Genomic DNA, 27,532 nt, shown 5'->3' with positions numbered 1-27,532 from the left:
GAGCCTAGACTTCCACTTTAGGTAAGCCTGCTGTTCTGTTAAAAAACAGGCACTTTGACCACGGCGACTTCCAAATACAACTGTCTTCCAGAGTGCCCCAAGTTTCGAAAACCGGATGCTAGATTTCGTAATGTTGGTCTTTAGAATAATGATGATGATGCTTTAACACAACCTCTCAAGGGCCTTACACTACTGGTAAACTATGAAATATAGACCCACTGAACAGCAGCAACATGTGTGAAGCAGTCAAAAGTGCCAACCTACCAAATACATTTTCACCCAGGGTTTTAAAGCTTCTAGGGAAATCTAGAAGAAAGTTGTAACTACATACACCTGCTACCTAATCAAAATAGCAGCTAACTGACATTCTCTCTGGTTTTCAACTTACCAAAGGGAGAAAACAAGCTCGAGGGGCATGAAGTTCGGCTGTGTCCGAAGCACTGGAAACCTTACAGAAACGTTGTTCTCCATTACGATACAGGAAATATGAACACTCTGAAACAGTTTGCACCGTTTCCTCAATATTTTCGATCGCAATAATAAACACACTGCTCAATATGCACCAAGTACGCTATAAAGTTTACATGATCACTTTAATGGCATGATTATTTAAGAGTCCATTATTTAGTAGGATTTCAAGAATATAAAATTACACAGGGCCAGCCTGTAAGTATAACCTCATAAGTCATAAACAGCCAGTTAACATTTACAATAAGAGCTAAAACTAACAAGCAAAGCAATAGCAATGTTTTCTTTTGTTATAGCTCAGCTAGAGAAGATGTCAGATTCTTTACAGGCTTAGATACATAAAACTGCTCCTAAATCCCAGAAGTCAGGCAGTCAATGAGCCTAAAACAATTACAGTTGGTAGCTAGCTGGCCTTTTCTAGTGTGAATGGAAGCCCATGTTCACCGACTACTGCAAAGTGCCTGCTGAGCCACAAATTGGAATGATTGGCTCATAAGCCTACACTGTGTGTGTCCATCTCTTGCATAATGTGCTACACAAAGACCATGTGAAGACTAAGAAGTAAGATATCAGCTATATATACAATTTGTGTGAACTTTCTTTATTTGTCATTCATTCCATTCTCTTCTCCAGAGCTATACATTAGATAACAGAATATTGCAATAGGCAGGTTCATTACATATTAGTGTTTATTTTACCATATAGACTAATTCATATGCCATTTAAGACAGATTTTTTTTCTTGTATGATTTTTGTTTTAGTGTTTGTTTTTAGATACAGCAGAATGCAGCACAAGAAAAACGGCACTGAATGTATTTTGGAGCTTCTGCAATGCGACTTGCACGCAATTCTGGAACTTAACCCAACATTAGAGAAGCAAGCAACAAGCGGTTCTGTCAAAGTGGATACAATAAAAGTGCAAAAACAGGCTACGTTACAACGCCTGGTGTTCTCAGAGTGTCAACTTGGGCAGTTTACTAACCCAGCAGTAGTGTTTGTTTTTTTACAATGATGAGTTGTCTTGTACATTAGAGTTATGTAGAATCACTGTCAGTCATTTCTCCTCACCCCTAACATCACATTCATAGTAACTTATTAGAGTACTAAGCGGATTTTGTAGCTACAGAGTGAAAAAAATAATCCCAAGTCAAGTAAGATTGCTGAAAAACAGCAGATGCTATTGCTTGCTTCTTCCTGTTCCTATAGCAGATGCATTATCTGTAGTGGCTGCAAGAATACAAACTGATCATTTGTAGTGTAAAAAAATTGTGCCAAATAAAAACCCCATATATAATTAACATACATTTAGCTTTGCATTCAAAATGATGGGGGCTTAATTAGCAAAGATAAACACCACTTAAAAAAGAATGTAGTGCTAGACTAGATTTCCTTAAGAAATTTAGATACAGAAAAATCAGGGTAAGAAAATAGTATTTTTTTTTTTTTTTTAATTATAACAATTGCATTAAAGGCTTTCTGTCACTGCCTCACTTCTCCCCATGAGCTTGTCAGTTGGATGTTATGTGTTCACTAATGTCATTGTCCAAGTCACATGAGTTTGCACACCGAGGGAGGAAGATGTGTGTGCAGTGCTACGACAAACTTTTGCATCTCCAATGAGGTATTGCACAGATTATTAAAAAAGCAAAAAGGCAACAAAAATATACAGCAAATTGGTAGACCATTTACATGATAATTTTACAGAATTCATAGACAGAAAGTAGTGTTTAGTATTCATTCACCTTAAAAAAAATATATATTATATTTATATAATGTGTAGATCAATCCTCCCATTCATCGTCATCTTCAAATTCTTCATCATCATCCTCATCTTCATCAGTGTCTATCACGGAACAGAAAAACACATTATTATAGATATTAAGCAGCATGACACTTCTTTAGAGATATTCTCTAGACCAGAATAAGTCAAAAGTAGAAAATACAGAATTTATTTTATTATTATTTTAGGTGGGAGGTCAGAAAGAAAATCCATTTCTTTGCAATGTCTCTGAAGCCACGTGTTTTCTCAGCTGCTTTTACTGTACCCAGGAAAAACATTCTGCTTAAGACGGCCATAGGTGGATAGAATCTCGGGCGGTTTAGCAGGGACCAGTTGAGATTTGATTCCATCTATGGACAGGCTGGTTGTACTGAAGTCAAAGACTTCAGTATGACCAGCCTGTCAGCTTTTTGGCATGCGATTACTGCCAGCAATTATAGCACTGAAAGGGTTTTGCTGTATCCGTTTGATATGCTCAAGTCAAGTTGGTCCAACCAGAAACCTAGTGAGCTGATAAATTCCTGTACTGCACTCTCATGAAAGCAGTTGTCAGATCTGTGAACTACAAAGCACCTCTCTTAAGTTATGGCGATAAGGAAAATGGGAGGTGTTTTCTTGGTTCTAAAGCACTTCCTGTTCTAGTATGACAATCCTATTGCTTCCTGCCACCCTAGGACAGGCAAGGTTACTGGCAGGAGTCCCCGACCTTGAAGAAAAATATACTCGCTGGCTATATGCCTGTTCTGGATCAATTACTAAAATTGCTGAAGTCACTGGATAAATGGCAGCCAAGCTGGCATTTTTATAAAGAGCTTATCAATAGCAGCCTATTTCTTTTGCGATAAGTTTTTATACAAAGCAGTCACAGGATTTACTAGATGAAGGACAAGTCTTACAACCCAATACTTCCTACCAGAGCTACAGATTTAGGCACATTAGAAATGATGAGCAACATTTCCCGTGTTGAAGAAAAGGGTCCTACAGTCCGTTATCATTTGGGCAGGTGTAGGAACTGCCATTTTTCCTAATGTTGCTTCTTTGCACACAACTTTGCACTTTAATGTTTAGGATGCATTACTGATGATATCCGACTAATTTGTTACTTGAAAGACCCATGTTGTACAGTGTAGTTTCAAATCTCTGCTTCAGGCTGAGTTTACACTGCTGTGCGGAGCATCTCACAGCAGGGGCCCGGTGCGCATCCCTGTTCTCCAGTTCAGAGACGAATCAGGTCTGAATTTTGGGCTGGATTCGGACCCGAAATAGACCAGAAGACGCACAGGACTCTTCTTGCAAACCGTTCCGCAGCCGTCCCGGAGCTGTATGAACCGGCTCCATTGAGAGCTGGCCACAGTCTCCCAACATGCGAACCCGCATCCAATTTGCACTAGTGTGAACTCAGCTTAAAAGAAGAATTACGGCCAAACATTTTGGCACTACTTTTATGAAAAGTCGTGATCGATCCAGCGCCTGGTCTGGCTGAGTGACATCAGCCGACATTGGATTTTAGCCCAATGCCAACTGAACATGGGTCACATGAGTCTGTCAGCCGATGTCACTCAGTCAGTCCAGGCTCTGGTTTGATCCATCACTCAGCCAGTCCAGGTGCTGGATCGATCGCTACTTTACAGTCAGGAACCACCCAGATGCCTAGACCTGCAAGCCGCTGGGAGACTAAGCAGTGAACGCTGGAGGGGCAGAGCATAGATCAGTCACCTTTCTCTGCTCAGAGCGGAAAGGAGAACTGAGCGATCATTGGTGTTTGATCACTCAATTCTCTGCAGAGCTGGCAAGGGACAGACTGGGCGAGTATAAATGTTTATTTTTTCTTTTAAAGATAAAATGCCTGGTATGGATATTTTTGCATTGTTACATTGGTTCAGCTTGGACCAATGTAACTATACATACACCAACACCTGGCCATCAGGAATTATGGGGCCCTTACACAGCTTCAGGCATGGGCCCCCTGGAGCAGAGAACTGGGGGGCGGCCCGCGAATTCAGAAGCGGGGGGTTCCATGAACTGGGGGGGTTGTCCCTGGGGACCTCTGGTATATATTATATATATATATATATAATATATATATATATATATATATTATATATATATAGCATCCAGGGCCCTGGGGACCTCTGGGCCCTTTAATAAAAAAAAAAAAAAAAAAAAAAAAAAAGGGGGGGGGGGTTGCCATCCGTGCCCCTTACAGGTGTACTGCCTGTACCCCCCTCTGATGGCGGCCCTGCCTGGCTGATCCCTCTGTAAGCTGAAAATAACTGTATTGGGTACAGGAAGGCATTCTCTGATCGAACAAGATTGTGAGTGCACCTCTCCACCTCATCTAACCAGAGAAGGCTTTGCATTCAATGAGAAAATGCAAAAGTTCTCTCGGAATAGTGCCCGCGTTGAGTGGGCGACCGTCTGTGTTTAGTAAGCATGGTAGCCCATGGCTGCCAAAAATTTGTGAAGATCACTGTAGAAGCTGTGTCTACTACAGTCATTTCCAGCTTTCAGAGGGATCCTAAACTGTACCAACGTAACTATGTAAAAATACCCATACCTACAAATAATCTTTAAAGTTAAAAAAAAAAATTAACGTTTCAAAAAGATCTGAATGGGCAAACAGAATTAGCAACTCTCAGCCATATATAATAAGAAGCATCATTGTAACGAGTTATCTTTGCACACAGCGTAGAAGTCTCAACCAAGTACGCAGCACTTGACTGGCTGATAACTGTCAAATGGCAGTAATTGCTAGCTGCAAAACCTAGCTAGAAAGCCAATAGCTCCTTTAGGCCTCATGCACACTGGGGCTCTTGCAATCGCTTTTCTCCTAGGAGCTCAAAAAAGCTCCCAAGACACGTTTTTTCAAGCGAGTTCATGCACATCAAGCACTTGGGTATCTATTCATTTGAAATGGAAAAAAAAAATGCTCAAGGGCTAGAAGCAACTAGCATTATCGCGTGTTTAGATGAGTTTACCTGCATTTAGGAGCCTCAGTTTAAGCTCAAAGGCCCCTCTCTTGAATAAGTGATGGTTTTTGTTTCTGCCTCTAAACGCCTATAGTGTGCATGGACACATAGGCCAACATGGAGTAGTAGAGAAAAATCAAAAAACAATGCAGGGCATCCCACTGTGTCCAACGTTTCTGTGTATTTTAAATACCTTTCCCATGTTATGTAATTGCGCAGTGCAACACAGCTCAAGCTAAAACACATAATTTGGGCGATCATAAACCATAAGGAGTGCTTTGTTTAAAGTGAATATGTGTTACATAATAGTAACATTGGTGCACAAATTTACCATTAAAGCAGTCAAACAAAATAAATGACCCCCATCCATCATGTGTGCAATTTAGGAGACAGATCTTCAGTCTAATGCAATTTCATCAGTTGAATACTCCTATGCTGATGCTGCATTTCATTTTGTAACCATGTCATTATATAGACCATGTGTAACTTGAAGGGGGAAAAAAAAAGAAACGTCAGTACCTGAAGAATGAATGGCCTTACTCCTTTTCTGCATCACTTCCATCAGAGCGCCCACTATTCCTGTAGGGGCTGTGGGAGTTGAAGGTGCTGCAGCATCAAGTTCCTCTTGCCTCTAGAAAATGTTTACAGAAAATCAGCAAATGGTGCAATCAAGTTGGATTACAGGTTTGCCATGCAGACAAACTTCAATACAAGCAGGTACCTGCTGTAGTACATGTATAAAGAAGCATACAACTCCATTTGGCGACTCCAAAACAGGAATGGAAAATATTAATATACCGTATTTATCAGCATATAACACGCACAGGCGTATAACACACATCCCAATTTAAAGAGGGAAGTTTAAGGAAAACATTATTTCACAGCCCCCTTTGAAGTACAGTGCCCCCTCCCACTGAACAGTACACATGCCCCCCATCCAGTAAACAGCCCCCCTGCACTCCCAGAAGACCCCCAGTCTCCTGGGACAGCACTGCCAGCCCCGTCCACACTGCTCCTCCTGTGTCACTCATTGTAAAATGAAGCTCATATATCTCAATAGCTCCATTTTTTCACTGACCTGGTCACATGACTGCTCTCCTCTGACGTTACATAGATGGTCATGTGACCGCTTCTCCTCCAAGCTAAAGCTAGGAGGAAGAATGGGAGGAAGAATGGGAGGAAGAGAACAGCCAAAAAAACAGAGCTATTCAGATATTTACAAGCTTTGTTTGACACTGACACAGGAGGAGCGTTGTATGAGAAGGGGCTGGCAAGTGATTTTATTCCCAACTTTAGACTATGCAGGCAGCGCTGTCCCAGGGCAAGGAGAGGTGGGGTGGCTGGCCAGACCAACCCCCCCCCCCCCCCAATGGGTGGCTCCTGGGGCAGACCGCCTGATCCCCCCACCCCCTGTTTGGTAAAACATATCGGCATATAACACGCAGGCACTATTTACCCTCTGTTTTCAGGGGAGAAAAGTGCGTGTCATATGCCAATAAATAAGGTACATCTCATTCTTTTAAGTCTTACCATAAAAAGAAATACCGCTATACGTTCCCTTTTAGAAGGGAATGCTTAAAATGAAAGTCTACCACTTTTTGCCATTTACCGCATGAAATGAGAATCATTTACAGTAGATACTTACAGACTTTAACGCAATACCCTGTCGTATTTGGTCTAGAAGAGCATCTCGTCCACCGGAAGACACAGGTCGATTTTCTTTACCGTCTACTTTCTTTAGCTGTGCTCCTCCCCTAATTTGCTCTAGTAGAGCCGTTTTGCCGCCACCAGGAGTTGTCATCTGTTGGTCACTATCTGCAGCAGATCCAGGTAGAGGTGGAGGACCAGGAGGAGGTGGAGGGCCTGGTGGGGGTGGGGGAGGCGGTGGCGCAGGTGCCCCAAATCCTGGCATTGGAGGAGGAGGAGGGGGTGGAGGACTAGAAGGTGCAGATGAAGAGTAACCTGGCAACGACGGAGGATGCACTCTGTTAGGTGGAGGAGGTGGTGGTCCTGCTGCCCCAGGCCGAAGAGGTGGAGGTGGTGGGGGTGCAGCTGTAGGAGCTCTGGAAGGAGGTGGTGGCGGTTTACCGATGCCACCCCTTGCTGGAGGAGGGGGTGGTGGAGGACCTGAGCTGTGCAATGGAGGTGGTGGGGGGCCACCCCTTGAAGGTGGTGGTGGAGGTGGAGCTAAAAAAGGAAAATATTTACTGTATAAATACATTTTATATTACATTTTCTTGGTTTTTCAGACATACGGTATACAAAAAAAAAAAAAAAAAAAAACACACAAATTGCCATATCTATACTAAAACAAATGATTTAACGATCATTATCACCTAGGTTTATGTTGCGCTGGAATTGTTACACTTACCTTGCTATATTGTTTAAAAAACCCTCTAACAAGTCTGGTTATTCAGCATTTCAAGGATTTATGACCCAAACAAAAGGATTGGAGAAAAAAAAAAAAAACACACATACAATATTTTTAGATCAGGAGTCAAAAACAGTAGGTGACCCCTTTGAAGTTCACAACAGATTTTGCATCGAGATTAGATCACTGAGGTGGCAATTGAACATCTGCAATAAATCTGAATACTGTATATTTGTGACATTTAGGTGGTGTGCTTGTTTAGTATATTGGTTCCTCTTTGCAAGCACAGTATACCATGTCTGATATACTACCAATATTTTACTGTTCCCTCTGAAATAAATTGAGGATTTTATGACCAGGAAACCTGCAATATGGTCACAAATTGGCTACAAATACTATTAGGTACCCCATGTTCCCAAAAAACTAAGATCTGACAGACACACCAACTCTACGGTCAACACATGCTATTAACTGAAAATCAAACCAATATTGTTCAGCTTGGCAAGATGTTTAATTTTGATTTTGCTACTTCAAATGCAAGTGCTTTTCTCATGTGGCGTTTGTGTTGAACCTTGGTAGTGAACAAGTAAAAGAAATTCAACACTTGTTACGCAACAAAAGGAGTAAAACTCCTACCACAAGGGGGAGCTGCACATTTTGCCAGTGCTTATAAAACCTATAGTACAACCGAAGGCTTTGCCATTATTTTTGGCCGATGTCGGCAGGTTTTACATTTTTGTACAAGCACTTGTAGTTAGAAAGCACATGCTAGAAGGCACAATGATGGACACTAAATATATCTTGGCAATGTAGCTCAATTTATTAGGATCTACTACGGAATCCAATTTTAAAGCTATTTAGGAGGGAAAAAATAAATCACACAGCACAAACCATGCATTTAACTTTGTCACACTTTATGCAAAGTCCCATACATACCGATCCAACGTGGAGGACCTATAGAACAAATGTGAGCACTCTGTACATTAGTCTACATTTATATTGCAGTTACATTATAAAATATGTTCATGAACGCAAAGTCAATAGTTCTAAGTGCAAGAATATAGTGTGTGCAAAAAAAAAAAAAAAAATGAAAAAGAAAAAAAAAAAAAAAAGGAAATCCTTAGAGTTCTGCCTAATTTTAAGTCAGCAACTACAAATACAGCAGCTGCTGACTTTTAAAACAAGGAAACTTACCGGTCCAGGGCGCCCGCGATGTGTTGGCAACTGAAGCCGATCTGTCCGTCGGCTCTCGGGTGGAGGCGCCACCATCTTCGGTAAAGCAATCAGGAAGTGAAGCCTTGTGGCTTTACTTCCGGGTTCCCTACTGCACACTCGCGCTGCGCGATCCCACTGGTCCTTGCTGTCTTCTGGGACCTGTATCTCCCCCAGAAGACAGCGCTGGGATGGACGGGGAAGGCGCCAGAAGTGGCGTAGATACCCGCGGGTGGCTCGGGCATCTATGCCAGGAAGTGGGAGCAAAAATACCTGGATTAGACCGGTATCTGTCCCCCCCCTGAAAGGTGGCAAATGTGACACCGGAGGGGGGGGGGAGAGAGAGAGAGAGATATTCCAAAAAGTGGAAATTCCATTTCTGGGTGGAACTACGCTTTAAAAATGAGAGAGAGAGAGAGAGAGAGAGAGAGATTTTGGAATTGATGGCAACATGACATGGCAACAAAAAGTTGGCAAAGTAAGTGGTACCAACAAGGAAGGGCTGGAAGAACATTTTGCAACAGGTCAGTAACATGATGGGGTATAAAAATAAAAAAACACATCTTGGAGAGTCTCAGAGGTAAAGACTGGTTGATTCACCAATCGGTCCTCTAAAAATTGTTAAATAATATCAGAATAAATGTTCTTTAATGTAAAATTGCAAAGACTTTAACCACTTCAGCCCTTCCTGACCAGAGCATTTTTTGCAATTTGGCACTGCGCTACTTTAAAACTGGCAATTGCGCATTCATGCAACACCGTACCCAAAACAAAAAACACATATGTCCTTTCTTCCACAAAGAGCTTTCCTTTGATGGAATTTCTATTTTTTTTCGCTAAAAATAAAAAAATGGACCAAAAATGTTTTCTGCTACATGTATTTGTTAAAAAAATAAATCTCAATACTATGGGATATATTTATAGGAATTTTAATTTGTACTAGTAATGGCGGCGATCAGTGTTATTTTTAGCGGGACTGCTACATTGTGGCGGACAAATCTGACACTAGGTGACACTTTTTGGGGACCAGTGACACCAGTGATCAGTCTTTAAAAAAAAAAATGCACTGTCATGACAGGGAAGGGGTTAACACCGGGCAGTGCTTGCCAACTGTGTGGAGGATGAGAGATCTGCCTTCCTGCTTAGCAGAAACACAATAGCTCCATCTCCCTGTCAGAACAGGGATCTGCCGGTGAACATCAGGTCTGCAAGACCCACAAATTGGCTCCTGTTGTGTCCACTCACAGCGGGAGTATGCCCCAGATCTGGAAGAAGCTGCAATGCACAGGTACGTTTAGTGCAGGTGGGCCTCCCTTCCGCAGTAAATGTGTGGTGGGCAGTCGCGGAAGCAGTTAAATCATCATCTACAGTACATAATATCATGAAAAGATTCAGAGAATCTGGATAAATCCTAGTGCACAAGGAACAAGGCTAAAAACACAATATTGGATGCCTGTAAACTTTGGGCCCTCAGGTGGCACTGCAATAAAAACAGGCACGATTCTGTGATGAACATCATTGAACGAGCCAAGGAATATTTCCACAAGTCCCTGTCTGTGAACACAGTTCGGTGTGCCATGCAAGCTAAAGCTCTATCATGCAAAGAAGCCATATCTGAATATGAATCAGAAATGCAGATGTCTTCTCTGGGCCAAAGCTCATTTAAAGTGGTCTGTTGCAATGTGGAAAACTGTTCTCTGCTCAGACAAATCAATTTGACATTTTTGGCAACCATAGGCGCTGCATCTTCTGGACTAAAGAGGAGAGGGACTTTCCGGCTTTCCGTTATCAGCACTCAGTTCAAAAGCCTCCATCTTTGATGGTATATACTATAGGGGTTTATTAATGCATTTGGAATGGGCAGCTTGCACATCTGGAAGGGCACCACCAAGCAGCATAGGCTCCCATCCATTCAGGGAAGACATTGCATATTTCAGCAGGACAATGCCAAACCACATACTGCATCTATGCCAACAGCACAACTTCATATTATAAGGGTCTGGGTGCCTAACTAGCCTGCCGGGGCAGGAATGGGACTACATTCATCTCTCAAAACTCAAGCAACCACCGGTCTCCTTAGTTCCCAGGCATTTGCAGAGTGTTAAAAGAAAAAAGGGGATTAGTAATATTTCTCGTCTATTACTAATCTCTTGACATACTTTTTATTTGTTCAGAAGGCAAAATGTCCTATCCTGTAACCCTTGCCCTCCCCACTATACGTATTCCCTGTATTGTGAAGCTTAAGCAATGTTTCAATGTGGTATAATATACTGCTCTATTAAGAACAAACTTCAATAATAATAAAAAAAAATCAACAGTGCAGTTGTATGCAACATCTGACTATGCAAAAAGAAGGATTTACAAATAAATATAAGAAATTTGCTGCAATAAATCTGCTTACATTGTCAATTGTCCCCTCTAGTGGCAGGAGTTGGAACTATTCAGTGAACAAACCATGAGCCTGAAGCTTACCATAGAGGATTTGCTTTTTTCCCCCCATTCAGATAGAGGAACACACACACACAGACCAAATCAGCAAGCGCAGCTACTGATCCACAAAACATTTCCAGTATGTCCCTTTGATAGAAGCGGACCAAACAAAGGACTTCTGTTGAGCAGGAACAGAGCCACACTAATCGTAATTATAAAGGCCAGCTTGAGTTTAGGGTTTTATGTGCAAAAGACCATTCTGTCATCTGCATAAAAAATAAAAATGAATACCTGACCATTGGCTTAAGGGAAAGGAAGTTATGTTAGACATAGCATATTTAAGAAAAAGACCACCTAATCAAACAAAATGAGGCTAGGTTTTATACGCCTAACCCTGACTTGTGCGTAAGAACACCAACTAGAAGGCTCCATCCAATGAGTCTGCAGAAATGTTCCTGTGGTGTGACAGCCACACTGCACCATGTCTAACCACTTACCAGCTATACAAGTCATAATTCACCCAACCCATCCCTAAAAAGAGCAGCATCCTCTGATGAGTAGAAAGGGGTAAAAATCCTAAATTTGGTATTAGAACATTCTAGTGATTCGGTCCCAGGGATGGACTGGCCATAGGGACTACAGGGAGTTTCCCGGTGGGCCGATGGCTCAGTGGGCCGTTTTTTTTAAAAACATAGATGCTGCTTGGAAGACTTTTTGTAACGACCTGGCAGCGCCCCAGTGTGAAAGCACTCAGGCTTTCACACTGGGACTGCAGCGGTAGCGTTTTTCAGTCGCTTTACAGGCGCTATTTTTAGCCCAAAAGCGCCTAAAAATGCCTCAGTGTAAAAAGGGGTCCTACACTCACCCCCTCTATTTTACACTCACTCTCTTTTTCTTACACTCAACCCCCCCCTCTCTTTCTCTCTCTCACCCTCTCATGATATACAATAATGGATGTAGGGGCCTTTTGGTGGGCGTGATTTTTATTTTATTGAATTAAAGTGGGCCGGTCTGGATGAAGTCCAGGGACAAATTTTTGTCCCAGTCCAGCCCTGTTCGGTCCCATTAAGGTCTTTGGACCTACGTTATCCCTCTTAGGTGGAATCTGCAGCAAGGTACCAGTGTGTCCTTTCTGCTGACTGACTGTGGGATTGAAGGACCCTCTGTAGCGAAAGATACTTTGTGCCAAGGAGGAAGAGACTCAAGTGCTAAACTGTCACTCTTGAATCTAGGGAGCATCAGTTGGGGGTCAGAACCCCCAAGGCACTAAATTCAGAAAAGACAAAACTGACATGGACACACAGTGCTGCCCAGACGCAGGTCAGCCAACTTGCCATTGGGGGTGGGAGTCAAAAATTGTAAGAATAATGAAAAAAAAAATAAGGCTAGCAAAATTATTAGATAAAAGGTGTTCAACTTCTTAGGACAAGAGCAAATAACAGGCAATTACAGGCAGGCATCAACATTTCTTGTCCTCCTGTAGGTGGCAGTATAAGTAGACATAAGGATTCCTGTGTCCCACAATGGACTATAAAAAGATTTTTTTGTGGAGAAAGGAAAAAAATGCTCCTTTACACATTTGGCTTAATCACACCTGAAAAAGCACCCTGATAAATCTATGTCTCTCTAGCCTCAGTGCACAGTAACACAAATCTTAGGTGGTTACAGTAGTTGCCATTAACTTTAACTGGCATTCTGGTGCACCTAGTAAAATACAATGTACATGTGTTTTTGCGCTGTTATTCTCACAGATAAGAACCATCTATGTTCTGCGGTGCAGTGTGCTGATAGAAATGCTGCAAGACCTATGTTGCGGTGTGTTGGGAGCCCATTGAATTGCACGAAAAGCCACGAGGCAACATACTGCAACAGTCTCATGGGAATTACATTTTTTATTTTAGGTTGTTCAGAGTACAATGGTCATTCTTATGTTATGTCCTTCTTCCCAATGTCAACTATATGAGTTTTAGTTGCTGACTGTACTATCCCCAGACTTTGCTCCAAGTGTTGGTAGTAAAGTACCTGGGTACACGTCAAGAACTTTATAGAATATGCCATTTCCCAAGCCATGAGAGAGTACAAAAAACGAATGGCCATTATGTACGATTTAAGTTCTCATAACTACTCTTTCCCAATAGTGCAGAAAGGCATCTCTGAATACACAATATATCCAACACTAAACGAAGCAGTAGAAATAAAATGAAGCTACAGCTTGCTTTGGATAACCAAAACATAACTGAATACCAGAAAGTTCCTGCCTACTCCGATTAGCTTTCTGGTGTAACACTAATAAGGTAGGGGTAGGTACATGAATCTAAGCCGTTTTGTGTAAACAGTTCAGGAGGATACCAACTAAGCATCATCTGAAGGCCACTAGACAGCTCCAATTAAACATGTGGATACTTGCTCTGAAACTATCAAGAATTTAAGAGAGCAAGGATGAAACTTAACCTACCCAACGGATCTTTGGCTATACATATATACCTTCTGTGAAGGAAACTCTAGACTGCTCTTACAGACTGAAACTCAGGGACTGTATATTATAGGCCAAGACGCAACAATGGTCACTATGCAACACAAATATTACAATGCCCACCAAGCAGGGCGTTTTGTGGTGTATTATATATATATATATATCTCTAGCTCTCACTCACACACAAAATTATATACACGGACAGCAAATTGACACTGTTAGAAAAGCTGTACACTCACTGCTTTACATTGTAGCAAAGTGTCATTTCTTCAGTGTTGTCACATGAAAAGATAGAATAGAATATTTACAAAAATGTGAGGGGTGTACTCACTTCACTTTTGTGAGAGAGAGAGTGTGTGTGTGTGTGTGTGTGTGTGTGTAATTATATATATATATATATAATTACACACACACACACACACACACACACACACACACACATATATATATATATATATATAACATTACACACACCCCCACCCAATGTGAGCGTATGAGCTGGGGTAAGTTTGTATTTCAATCTTATAGGTGACTTAATAATGGTCCACTGCCTGTTTGTAAGTTTAGAATAAGCAATTCTGTAAACAAAAAAAATAAAAAAAATAAAAATAAAAAAAGAATAAGCAATTCAATTAGAAGAGGAGTGGGAATTTCAGGAGAAACTTACCCTGCCGGCGCAACTCATTTTTTACAGCTTCAACGCCTCCTGTTTTCTCAATGAAGTCATAGATGACCTTTGAAGTTTCCTTATCTTTAAGTTGCGCTTCAGAGATACCACACAAGTCAAACAGTTTTTTCAATTCTGGATCCAAATTGTTTACCTTTAAATAAATAAAAAAATAAAAAAAATAGTAAATGATGAAATACAATTTACATGTTCAAAAAAAAAAAAAACGTGTCAAATACACAAATATAAATAAAGGCCATAGTGCCTAAACATTATACTGAATTTAAATTGCCACAAGGAAAAAAATGCTTCTGCTATATAAAAGTGCAAAGGAGCAAACTATTTCCATTCCCATGTGACCTTATTGATCTTTGTAACGCTTGACCACAAGGTGGCACTTAAATGCAGTAATATAGAACATATAGATAGGAAATTCAATGGCTTATTTGTTTAATAATGTATTTTACACAATAAAAAAATTCAGCACATTATTGAAAAGAATTTAGATTCCTATTTAAACTTACATCAAACCCAGTGTTTGGATCCCAGCCTACATGTCCAATGTGCCTAAAGAGAAAAAAAAATGACCATATGTAGTAAAATTTCAAACCTGACAAGCATGCAGTATTGCACGGTATACATACCACTATTTAAATGTGGTGAGGGGGGCAGATATTCAGGCCTCATTCACATGAGAGTATGGGCAGAGGATTTTCTGTGAACAGCTGCCAGTGGAAAGCCCCATTCGAAGCAAAGAGAAGATGAGTGCCTGCAGTCATTCATGGTCATTTGAACGTAATCAGTGTGTCCAGGACAGACCTGCCACAAGTAATTACTGCATGTCTGATTACATGCCTACCAACTGCTGGCACCAAAAGTGGAACTTCCACTTGAACCACTCCCCTTACATGCCACATTTGCCATGGAATTTTTTTTGGGGGGGGGGCAGGGGGGGGGAGTGAGCGCTTCAGTAGGAATGGGACTTCCTGTCCCACTTCCTCCTTCTGCCCAGGGACCACTTAGGCAACCCATCATATCGCCTTTTGGCGGCCCCTCCCTGTAGGCGATCGCCTGGGACACGTGACAGGTCCCAGGCGACCGCCTGTCCACTCAGGGAGCACATGCGCAGTGAGTGCCCGGCCGTGAAGCAAAAAGCTGTCACGACCGGGTGCCCACAGTTAGAATGGAGGCACTTGTGGAGAGGAGTGAAGCTCCGGGTGGTCGCGTCGCTGGACAGTGGAACCAGCAAGTGTCTGTTTATTAAAAGCCAGCAGCTACAATTTTTGTAGCTGCTGACTTTTAATGAACATATAAAAAGGCTGGGACTCCCCTTTAACATGAGGGCATACAGTACAGTTACAAAACAATACAGGAGGAATCAGAGGGCCCTGATCGTTAGAGCTTACAATCTAGAAGATGCATGCGTTTCCTTCTTTAGCAATAATGTATTACAATCCCAATACAGTAACACATCTTTCTTTTTAACCTATTTTACCCCAACTACTGCATGATCATATTTAATCTCTGCATAAAGAATCAAAATGGGATAGATTTTGTGAATTGCCCCCTATAAACACAATGCCACGCAAGGAACTTTTTAACATAATTGCAGCAGTTACAACTGTCTGGGATGCGTTGATTAGCGTCTGAAAAACATGAAGTGCTGCTGAAGCAATATAGCAGCTAACTCCGAATGATGCAAAAATTCTAATCTGCACTTTCTGGGATTACAGACCTTTCATTGCTGCAATCACCATAGGGCCCAGTTCTCACCCGTTTCTTTAGGAGCAGCAAGAGAAAAAAAATCTTGCTCGCTGCATTTTTGATTCAGTTTAATTAAAATGCATGTTCTATAGAGTTTAAATGGTATCACATCTAAAACGCAATGCACGGGTATGAACTGGGACTTGGGAACAATTTTTACTAGCGAGACTGTGCTTTTGTTTAAACTCTAGTATGATGTCGAAAGAATTCCACAAGGGGAGAAGTTTAAAGCAGAGTTCCGCCCAAAAAAAAAAGTCAGCAGCTACAAATACTGCAGCTGCTGACCTTTAATATATCGACACTTACCTGTCCTGGGCGCGATGTCGGCACCTGAAGCTGATCTATCCCTGATCTATCGGGCTGTGGCGCCGCCATCTTCGATAAGGGAATGAAGAAGTGAAGCCTTGCAGCTCCATTTCCTGGTTCATTACTGCACATGCACAAGTAGCGCTGCACGATCCCATTGGTCCCATGCTGTCTTCTGGGACCTCTGTCTCCCAGAAGACAGCGGTGAGGCGGCCAGAAGTGGTGTAGGTAACCACAGTGATCTATGCCTAGAAGTTTAGATTACTCAGGTATCTGCTCCCTACTCCACCCTGAAAGGTGCCAAATGTGACACCGGGGGGGGGGATTCCGCTTTAAGGCTTCAGTCGCAATGGTAAAACTGTGTTTATATGCCTTTAAAATACATTGCCTTGGAAAAGTTCTCATACCCCTTGAAATTTTCCACATTTTGTCATGTTGCAATCAAAAACGTAAATGTATTTTATTGGGATTTTATGTGATACACCAACACAAAGTGGCACAGAATTGTGAAGTGAAAGGGAAACGATAAAAGGTTTTAAAAAATGTTTTACACATAAATATCTGAATAGTGTGGCGTACATTTGTTTTCAAAACTTTGTAGAACCGCCTTTCACTGCAATTACAGCTGTAAGTCTTTTTGGGGATGTCTCTACCAACTTTGCACATCTAGAGAGTGACATTTTTGCCCATTCTTTTCAAAATCGCTAAAGCTCTGTCAGATTGGATGGAGAGCGTATGAATTTTCAAGTTTTGCCACTGGATTTAGGTCTGGACTTCGATTGGGCCATTCTAAAACATGAATATGCTTTGACCTAAACCATTACATTGAAGGTCTGGCTGTATGTTTAGGGTCATTGTCCTGCTGGAAGGTGAACCTCCGCCCCAGTCTCAAGTCTTTTGCAGACTTTAACAGGCTTTCTTCAACTCTGACCAGCTTCCACCTTCCCTGCTGAAAAAAAAGCATCCCCCCAACATGATGCCGCCACCACAGAGTTTCACGGTGGGGATGGCGTGATGTGCAGTGTTAGCTTTCCGCCACAGGTATCCTGTTTCCCCGAAAGGTGCCTATTGTATATACACTTTTTGTAGCTGCTGACTTTTAATAAACTTAAAAAATGGGTGGAAAACCCCTTTAAGAAAGGTTCCAATGATAGCACAAAGAGCAAAGGGGAAAGTGAGCAGCCCTGACGAGTTCCATTAAAAAGCCTAAAACTTTCTGAAAGGGTTCCGTTGACCGAAATTTGGGCCGTAGGAATAGAGTATAAAGCCTCTATCCATTTAATCATACGGGGTCCTATACCAAATTTATATAGTGTCTGCAACATAAAATCCCAGTCCAGGCTGTCAAAGGCCTTCTCGACGTCTATAGACAGGAACAGGGCTGGTCTCTTACTTTTCTTTGTGTATCAGGAGGACTGTTTTTAGGATGTTGTCTCTCGTTTCTCTTCCGGGAACAAAGCCTGCTTGATCTTCTCCTATGAGTTCTGGCATATAGTGCTTTAGTCTCTCGGCCAGTATCCTCGCATAGATTTTCATATCCACGTTGATTAAGGATATTGGCCTGAAGCTAGAGCACATTGTGGGATATTTTCCCTCTTTTGCTAAGAGAGATATATAAGCGCATAGGGCTTCTCCTCGTATCTTAAATCCTTCCCCTATTGAGTTCATATATAAATAATAATGAGACAAAATTCCAATGAATTTTTTAAAATATAAAGAAGTATAACCATCCGGGCCGGGACTTTTCCCAGCCTTGCTATTTTTATTAGCCTGCTCTATTTCTTCTCTAGAGATTTCCTTATCTAGTCCCCTTGAATCCTCCTCTGCTATTTCAGGTATCCTCTTATCTTATCATTTCTATCTTGTATATCTCCGGGATCCTGAAAGTCATTTACTCTGTATAATAATTGATAGTATTCCGTAAATATTTTATTAATATCCCTGGTGGAATGTTTCATCTCTCCTACTTTATTTTTTAATTTTTGCTATACAATTTGGATTCCTTCTCGGTTTTATCTGCTCTGCCAGCAGTCTCCCCGATTTGTTGCCAAATCTATACTGCTTTCTAGCCCTTCTTATTAATGAGGTACCTTTAAACAGCAGTATTGTCAGTCTGCGGGAACGGGTGTGTTAGATGGACTAGCAGATTTAGATACAATGATAAACTGAAGCGAAATTAGAGCTTACACTACAGTTACACAAGCAGTTACAGGAACAGCGTTTTTTAGATAAGGTTCTAGATAACAAAAAAAAAGGTTGATTGTTGCAAGCACCCTTGGCAGTGGTAAATGGTTTGTCTCAACACTAACTGCATTTGAAGGAGAGCTTGTTCTGTTGAAAAACAGACTTGCCTGGCTGGATCACCAGATGAAAATAAAAAGGAAAGAAAAAATAAATGCAGCTGTCACGTCTAAGAATTGGTAAGCTGCAATATAAATAAGGTTTGATTTTGGGTTTAATACCACTTAAATTTCCTGGTACATTGGTTATTTTGATTTCATTTCAACCATCACATTTTTAGTCAACATCAGGAAGACCTGCTGAAACATCAGAGGCTTTTCTGTGCGACTCTGGTGACACTTGCCTTGTTTGAGTTTCTAAAAAGAGAAAGTAACAGTCCAGATTTGGTTAATAAGATTCTGCATCAAGGTTTCTAGTTAGCCGATTCCCATTCCAAAATGTCAGAGCGCGGATTTCTTCCATTAATGACCAGACTAATTTCAGAAAATAAACTTTAAAGTGGTGTTTACTCCAAAGGCAAACATTTATTACATTGCAGCTTACCAATCTTAGATGTGATGGCTGTATTAGGCCCCTTTCACACGGGCTTTCCGATTATGTCTGGTGTCAATTTTCAGGCAGACCTGATTGGATGCACCATTCACCCCTATGGGGCAGCGGATGTCAGCGATAACATGTCCACTGACACCCGCTGCTATCCGATTTGATCCTGTCCCTGAAATCCAGACCCATTTTCCATCCGTCTGGCGGATCGGATGAAAAGAAAAAGGCAGTCTGTTTTCATCCGATCTTCCCATAGAGGACAGTGGGGCTCTGACAGGTCTGTCTCAGCACAGTGAGCAGACACGGACCTGTCATATGCCTTCTTAGCGGGAAACAGCAGATCGATCCCCCGCTGAGCAAATTTTAAGCTGTCTTGAAGATACAGAAATTACAAGGTTACAGGGTAGACATTTACTACTGTATGGGTGCTTACAATGATCACTTTCTATGCAATATTTTTTATTAACTAGGGAAAAAAACACCATCTAGATCTAAATCTCCTAGTATATCCAACACCCCCCCCCCCCCCCCCAACTTCAGAGACTGACAATGTTGTCCAAAGTTGACCCCTGTGCTCTTTCATTCAGAGTGGGTGCACTGTAATACAGGAAGTGTGTTAGATCACCAGGTGAGAAAAGGGGGAAAAAAAGCCTAAAAAAGAAAAAACGAATGCAGCCACCACATCTAAATGATTGGTAAGCTGCACATTTTTTAGTTTTGAGTTTAACCAATTAATGCCTCATGTTCCAATATTGGAACAGCAGTGATTTGGTTTTTATTTATAACCTACTGCTCTAGGAAACATGAATTTTATGCAAAAAAAATAAAAAATTCAACCTCAGGCATAAATAGGTTAATACTGCTTTAAGGACTGGCAGCATAAATATTTGCATTTACTTACTGGAAATTGCTGGGTGTTCCAATGTCTGCTTTAGTGAGCCTCTTCTTCTTAGGTTTTCCTTTTTTCTTCTCTTTAATAAAGGGAATGTTATTCATTTGTAGGCTGTATCTGTTAGTAATTTCAGGGTTTTTGATATCAACTGTTGCCATCGGTAGACTTGGCCCTGAAAATGTGAATTGCCAGAATATGAATAACTTTGCAAAGCAACACATTTACAATAAAATAATAATAAAAAACACGTGTTGTATATGAAAAAGAACAAACTTACCTCTATCTGCAACATCAGTGTCGATATGCAGCTCTAGGACCAAGAACTGAGTGATCACATGTCTGCTGGTCTCTTAAGCTGCCTATACATTATACAATTCTCCTTTAGATAGACCAAAACCATATAATATGAGGTCAACCCTAAACACTTTTAATGTGTATACAATCAGGCATGCCCTCGCACTACATAGTTGAAGGTAATTCTAAAGGAAATTGAAAAAAATAAAAAATGGTATAATGTATGGTGAGCTTTAGTACTCAGCCTGCTCATGTCAGTTACTATTCTCTGCTGTGCTCCTCGAGCACTGGGCTGGAGAGAAGGAAGAAGGTAGGCAAAGCTGGCTCCAGCCCCCAGCCACACGCTGAAAGGCAGAGCCAGCTGTCAGTCAAGCAGCGGGGTGTGTCCCGACAATATTGACGGGATCCTTCCAAAGTCTGGCGCAGCTCTCCCCCTTTAGCGGGCAACAGCCCACTATCAGCTGACACATCGGAGGAGATTTATTAAAACTGGAGCACTCAATCTGGTGCAGCTGTTCATGGCAGCCAATCAGCTTCTAACTTCAGCTTGTTCAATTAAGCTTTGGCAATAAAACATGGAAGCCGATTGGTGCAGCTCTGCATAGAAACCAGATTTTGCACACACCCATCACAGGAGAATAAAAGCGTACTCCTAAATCTCCTGAAATCTTCCATGCAACTCCTTAAGAATTCACTAAATGTGTGCGTTTTTGTGTCCTTTAGTCCTCATTCACACAGAGCGATTTCACATTTCCAAATTGCATGAGAAGTCGCACCGCACCGCAGGAAACGGGACCATTCAAAATTGACGCGACTTTAAAAAAACATTTTTGCACTTTTTTTTCCCCATTTCATTGCGGCTTGCAAAAACTTCTGTTAAACAAATTTGCAATGAAAATCGTAGGTACAAAAATCGCACTGATCTGTGGCTTTGAAATTGCGCTAAAGTAGCGCAGATTCAAAACCGCAATGGTGTGAACCAGGGCTCATTGTTCTGTTTACACACTTTTTAATTATGCTCAATTGTACAAAAGGGAGAATCATTCAGAAAAACAGATAACAAGTTTCAGCTCCCTGCATGCTGCCTGGGGACCTTCTGTATACTTTTTATGCTTCTGTATAGGCTGCGATTGATTTTAAAAAGCATGAACTGTAAGGCCCTGTTCCCACTGGCATTAAAAGCAGGCGCGAGTCTCCAACTAATAATAAATATGGACAGCGCACAGGGCTGTTCACATTATCAAAACATGAAGCGTTTACGTCGCTGCGCTCCAAAAACAAAGCTACATTTTGAGTTTGCAAGGAGTTGCAATATCTCACCTCCTTCCATTCAAATCTATAGTGACACACTATCAAAGCATTTGCCGCGCATTAATTCTTGCTCACATGAAACAAAAAAAAAAAAAAACACATCTGCTTGGGACGAGTTTTTAACGCGCATTAAAAAGCTTGTCAAACGTGCCGAACAATGTACATTAATGCTGTAAGTGTTTGTTCAGGGACACCATTTTGAGAAAATGTGAACAAGGCCTTAAGCAGGCCATAGACGAGTCAAAAACCGAACGAAAATTCTAGGTTTTTTACATCAATGGTGTGCCAGCTGCGACACAATTTTTATGTCGCAATTGAAAGTTTCGAAACAAAATCCAGCATGTTGGATCAGGCAAACAAAATGGCACCACTTTTTTTTTCGATTGACAGACACTGCATACTCCCAAGTTTTGATGCACCTGGATTGTATTTTGTGGATTAAATCTGAAAATGCCATTGGGCTTTAATGCACATACTGGTTAAAGAGATATATATGTACTTTATTGCAGCTTACCATTTGGAGGATCTCGCTTTTTATCTGCAAAAATAATAATAAAAAAAAAAAATCCATCTTTACTGTGATTATTAAAAATCTACATTAAAAGTATAACACAAAAACTATTTTTATTAAAAGGACTATCACTAATTTTTTTTACATGATTTAGTTTATGATGGGACAAAGCACACCCTTGGCGCACAGCCAGCCAACACTGCAGCTAGTAAGGAGACGGCTGCTTTGATAGCAAGCGCCTGTCTCCAGCTCCAAACACTTGCCCAAAGTAAGCGCCAACACACATCGCAACCCTCCGCATTCCTTGGGCGTTGCTTGCCTCAGGCTAATGGTGGAAGCCAGAGCTACACTATCAAAGCTTCTTGCCAATTGTGATGCCAGGCAGATGTGTTTTAGGGAACCTATGAAAATGGCATAATGTACTGCGCTCAATCAGAAACAAAAATAGGATTTTTGTACTCACCGTAAAATCCATTTCTCTGAGTTCATGGACGGACACAGCAGCCTTTGACCTTAGGGTTATATCTGCTTCCTTCCAGGAGAGTTAGACAGAAACAAACCACTTTAAGTGTTAGGCTCCATTCACACCTAGGCGTTTTTACGCCTGAAGCACTACGCTCACAAACGCCAGAGGGATGAAATAACATTATTTGCTATGGTGACTGTTCACACCTGAACGCCGAACGCCCAAACGCCCAAACGCCTGTCGCGCGAAGCTCAAACAAGTCCCGGACCTTTTTTTGTCGTGCGTATCGTGCGGTTTGGGCGTATTTGAGTGTTTCCATTTCCCATAGAAAGTAATGGAAACGCTCGATTCAAGCGACTTGCGCGACAACGGGCGTTTGCTACGGGCGTATCGTCGCTTTAATCAATAGAACTTGTCGCCCATGCAGAAGATTAAAAAAAATCTACCAACATAGCAACAAGTGATGAAAAGATGATAATTTTTCCTATTGGCTAAAATAAAAAACGTTGAAGTACAAAAACGTCGGACAACACTGTATGCGAACGCGCGAATAAGCATGAATACGGGCGACAAAACGCCGGGAAAAAAGCCAAAAAAAAACAGATTGACGCTCAGGTGTGAATGCAGCCTTAACACTTTCCTCAGTGCAGCTCTTCCCAGGGGGCGTGGTTCCCCGGGTAAAAACAACACCCTGCTCTAGCAGCTCCAGTTCGTAACAAGCAGTACAAACAAAAGGAGGGGTGGGTGCTGTGTCCGTCCATGCACTCGGAGAAATGGATTTTACAGTGAGTACAAAAATCCTATTTTCTCTTCCGTTCATGGACGGACACAGCAGCCTTTGACCTTAGGGACGTCCCCAAGCAGTGTCAAAAAATTCAAGGGGTGAGAAAACACAGCAAACCAAGCTACACCCCAAACAAAACCGGAGTTACTCAACGGAGGAACTCCAACTTTAAACAGCCGCCTGTAACACCTTGCGGCCGAAGAAGGCATCAGAAGATGCACACACATCCACCTTGTAAAACTTTGAAAAAGTGTGGACCGACGACCGGGTCGCTGCCTTACACACCTGTAACACAGAGGCTTGATGCCGGAAAGCCCAAGAGGCACCAATCACCCTGGTCGAATGTGCCGTAACCCGAAATGGAGGCGCCCGCCCCTTCAGGGCATAGGCCTGAATCACAACCTGTCGGATCCACCTAAAAATGGTGGCCGACGAGACTGCCATACCTTTTTTAGGACCGTCACGAACAGTGAGTCTGACTTCCGGAAAGGAGCCGTAGCAGATAAGTACACTCGTAGGGCCTGAACCACATCCAGGGAATGTAAAGTGGCCTCCTTCTGGTTTTTCGGCTGAGGACATAAGGATGGAAGAACAATGTCCTCATTAATGTGGAAAACCGAAACCACCTTTGGGAGAAAAGACGGCTGCGGCCGCAGCACCACCTTATCCTTATGGATGACCAAATAGGGAGCCTTGCAAGACAAGGCCGCCAATTCAGACACTCGTCTGATCGATGTAATTGCCACCAGAAAAACCACCTTCTGTGAAAAAGTCAACAAAGGGATCTCTCAGATGTCCTCAAAGGGAGCATCCTGAAGCACCGAAAGGACTAAATTCAAGTCCCATGGGGGGTAGTGGATGGCGCACCGGAGGGGCCACATGCCGAACCCCCTGTACAAACGTACGCACCAAGGAGTGCGCCGTCAAGGGTCGCTGAAAGTAAACGGCCAGAGCGAAAATCTGACTCTTAACCGTACTCAAGGCGAGAGCCTGATCCACTCACCGCTGTAAAAACAGCAGAATCCTAGACACGACGTATGAACAAGGGTGCCACTTCATCTCCTCACACATAGAGATGTAGGCCTTCCACGTACGATGGTAAATCCTACGTGAGGTAGACTTCCGTGCACACAACATGGTAGAGCCCACCGAGCCTGACAGGCCTCGGTCCTTCAGTATCTGGCTCTCAACAGCCACGCTGTTAAAGCAGGGTGGAAGATCGGACCCTGCGACAGAAGATCTTCTCTCAGAGGTAGACACCAGGGGACGTCTGCCACCAGACGCACCAGGAGCGGCGCGGTCAGTCTGGGGCGATCAGGATTGTTGGTATCCCCTCGGCTTCCACTCTGCGCAGCAGGCGAGGAAGAAGCTTCAGAGGAGGGAAGGCGTAAATTAGGCGATAGTGACCCCAAGGAGCCACCAACGCGTCCGCCCACGGGTCCTTCGACCTGGCCACGAACCGTGGCACCTTCCGATTGAGACGGGACGCTAGAAGGTCCACGTCTTGAGTGCCCCACTTTTGGCACAGACTCCGAAATACCACCGGGTGAAGTGACCATTCTCCTGGGTCCAGTGTTTGGCGACTTAGGTAGTCGGCTTGCCAAATCTGAACACCCGGAATGTACACAGCCGATAGAGCCAGAACGACCTTTCGGTCCACCGAAGGATGTGCGCTACTTCCAGCGCTGCAGCCGATCTCCGCGTGCCTCCCTGATGATTGACGTACGCCACGGCCGTGGCGTTGTCGGACTGGATCCTGACCGGTCGGCCCTGCAACTCCAGGGACCACCTGGCAAGGCACAGTTTGATTGCTCGGAGCTCCAGAACATTGATCGGCAGGCGAGACTCCACCCGAGTCCAGCGCCTCTGGGCTGACTGGGTGCCCGAAACGCCCCCCCAGCCGGAGAGGCTGGCATCCGTCGTGACCACTGACCAGTGACATGGCAGAAATGACTTGACGGCCCGAAGCACCGGAGATGTCAGCCACCACACCAGGGAGAACTTGACCAGTTGACTCAACTGAATCTGGTAATCCAGAGAAGACGGGAGCCTGTCCCAACATGACAGAATCTCCTTCTGTAGTTCCCTGGTGTGGAATTGGAATTGGGCATAAGGAACTGCCTCCATCAGACCCAGAACCCTCATGCAGAATCGAAGAGACGACCACTTCTGGGTCAACAACTGCTGCACCGCAAAATGCAGTGTCTGGAGTTTCTCTGTAGGGAGAAAAACTCTAGCCTCCGCGGAATCCAGGACTAGCCCTAGGTATTCCAGACGCAGAGACGGACACAGGATTCAAAATGCAGGAACAAAATAATAAAAAGCGAAAAAAATCGCAAAAGAATCTCCAGCGTACAGGAACTCCAGAGTGCCTGTCCTCTCCTGATGTTAGGCAGAAAGAAACTGGAGCCGCTAGAGCAGGGTGTGGGTTATACCCGGGGAACCACGCCCCCTGGGAGGAGCTGCACTGAGGAAAGTGTTGTTAACACTTATAGTGCTTTATTTCTGCCTAACTCTCCTGGAAGGAAGCGGATATAACCCTAAGGTCAAAGGCTGCTGTGTCCATCCATGAACGGAAGAGAAAAAAAAGCAGATGTTTTCTTTAAAGTGGATCTAAAGGCTCACGTTTTTTTTTTTTTTTACCTAAATGCATTTAGATCAAAAATTCTGGGTGAAGCTCCCCCCCAGACTCTTATACTTACCTGTGCACCATCTCCATCTAGCAATATGCACGAGAGCAGCGCCTCTCCCTGGTCTCTCTCGTCTTATAGGCGCTCACAGCCGTAGGAGCCACTAGCTACTGCCATTGTCAATCCCAGCCAGTGAGAAGACAGCAGGGGGGTATGGCCAAGCCATGCTGTGTGAATAGAGGAACAGACTGCAGCCTGCTCGACTGCCCCCATTAGTAAGAGGCTAGCTATTGGGGGCACTCGACAGGGGGAGGAGGAGCCAGGACCACCGGCAGGGGACACAAAATTAAGAGGATTGGGGCTGCTCAGTGCAAAACCATTTGCACAGAACATGCAAGTATAGCATTTTTTTTTTTTTTTAAAGAATCACTTTAAGGAAAATTACTAGAAAGATCTTTGGAGAAGATTGAACTGTGCTGCAATGTCTTTCGTAGATGCTATACCTTTTTCCATGCCAACACAAAAAACAAAAATGGCCCAAGCAAACAAAAAAAAAAAAAAAAAAAAAAAAATTTAAAAAATCACAGTGCAAGCTCGTTAGGCATCATCTGAAGTCAGCATGCTGGATCAGAGACAACACAACAAATCTCTGCACCTGTGCAGTCAACCAAATGTCTGACACAGATCAGCCACACGGTTAATAGGTTGCAGTCTGATCACTTTGGGACTGAAGGCATATTCCTAGGCCAAGTCACTGGACGAAAAAAATAAATCCTTATTCATTAAAAATAATCCATACGCATCCACCTGTAATTTATTTTTAATGAAACTTTTTAGGGACCGTTTTTCTGCCTCCCTGTTATGTTCCTTGTGATCTCCCAAACCTCTCCTCTTATCTTCTGTACAATTGGAATCAGTAGTGCACGTTTGTTCAGGTCATGTACCCTTCTCTATGCACACTACAAGTCACATAGTCCCCCCTTGGGAGAGCTCCATTCCTACATGCAGTAGGACCATAGGGAATGGATGTAGCCACTCTCTACAACAGAGGTTGTCACATCAGATTAAGGAAAACTTATATTAGATGCAGTTGTTAAAAAGTAAATAAAAAAATAAAACTATTTTGTTGCTGTACACCGTGACATAGCAGGAACTTCTTAATGCAGACTTTAAACTTGTCAGACCAAACCGGTCTTTAAAGCGGTTCTCCACCCTAAAGTGGAGTCCCGCTGATTGGAACCCTCCCCCCCTCCGGTGTCACATTTGACACCTTTCAGGGGGGAGGGGGGTGCAGATACCTGTCTAAAGACAGGTATTTGCACCCACTTCCGGCCACACGCTACGGGCAAAAGACGGGTTTTTCTGACTTCCCGTCTGTCGCCCGTTGTGTGCTGGGAACACTCGGCTCCCAGCACACAGC

At 42.8% G+C, this 27,532-nt stretch overlaps 1 protein-coding gene across 2 annotated transcripts in view; it reads right to left on the bottom strand.

Annotated features, from left to right (window-relative positions):
* Positions 1–574: 574 nt before the first annotated feature.
* The window catches only part of WASL (WASP like actin nucleation promoting factor), a 77,833-nt gene continuing 50,875 nt past the window's right edge, over positions 575–27,532 (bottom strand). Inside the window, exons 5-11 of one of the 2 annotated variants that reach the window (XM_040343704.1) lie at positions 22,236–22,259; positions 20,126–20,288; positions 14,895–14,937; positions 14,371–14,524; positions 6,863–7,404; positions 5,737–5,848; positions 575–2,311 (exon numbers count right to left, since the gene is read on the bottom strand). In XM_040343704.1, the coding sequence (XP_040199638.1) occupies positions 2,250–2,311; positions 5,737–5,848; positions 6,863–7,404; positions 14,371–14,524; positions 14,895–14,937; positions 20,126–20,288; positions 22,236–22,259 (1,100 nt within the window). In that variant the 3' untranslated portion in view covers positions 575–2,249. The remainder of the gene's footprint in view (positions 2,312–5,736; positions 5,849–6,862; positions 7,405–14,370; positions 14,525–14,894; positions 14,938–20,125; positions 20,289–22,235; positions 22,260–27,532) is intronic. The other variant, XM_040343705.1, reaches the window with a different exon arrangement.

Source organism: Rana temporaria, chromosome 3, assembly GCF_905171775.1.
Source record: "Rana temporaria chromosome 3, aRanTem1.1, whole genome shotgun sequence".
Taxonomy (NCBI): domain Eukaryota; kingdom Metazoa; phylum Chordata; class Amphibia; order Anura; family Ranidae; genus Rana; species Rana temporaria.
This window is presented reverse-complemented; position numbering and strand designations above follow the sequence as displayed.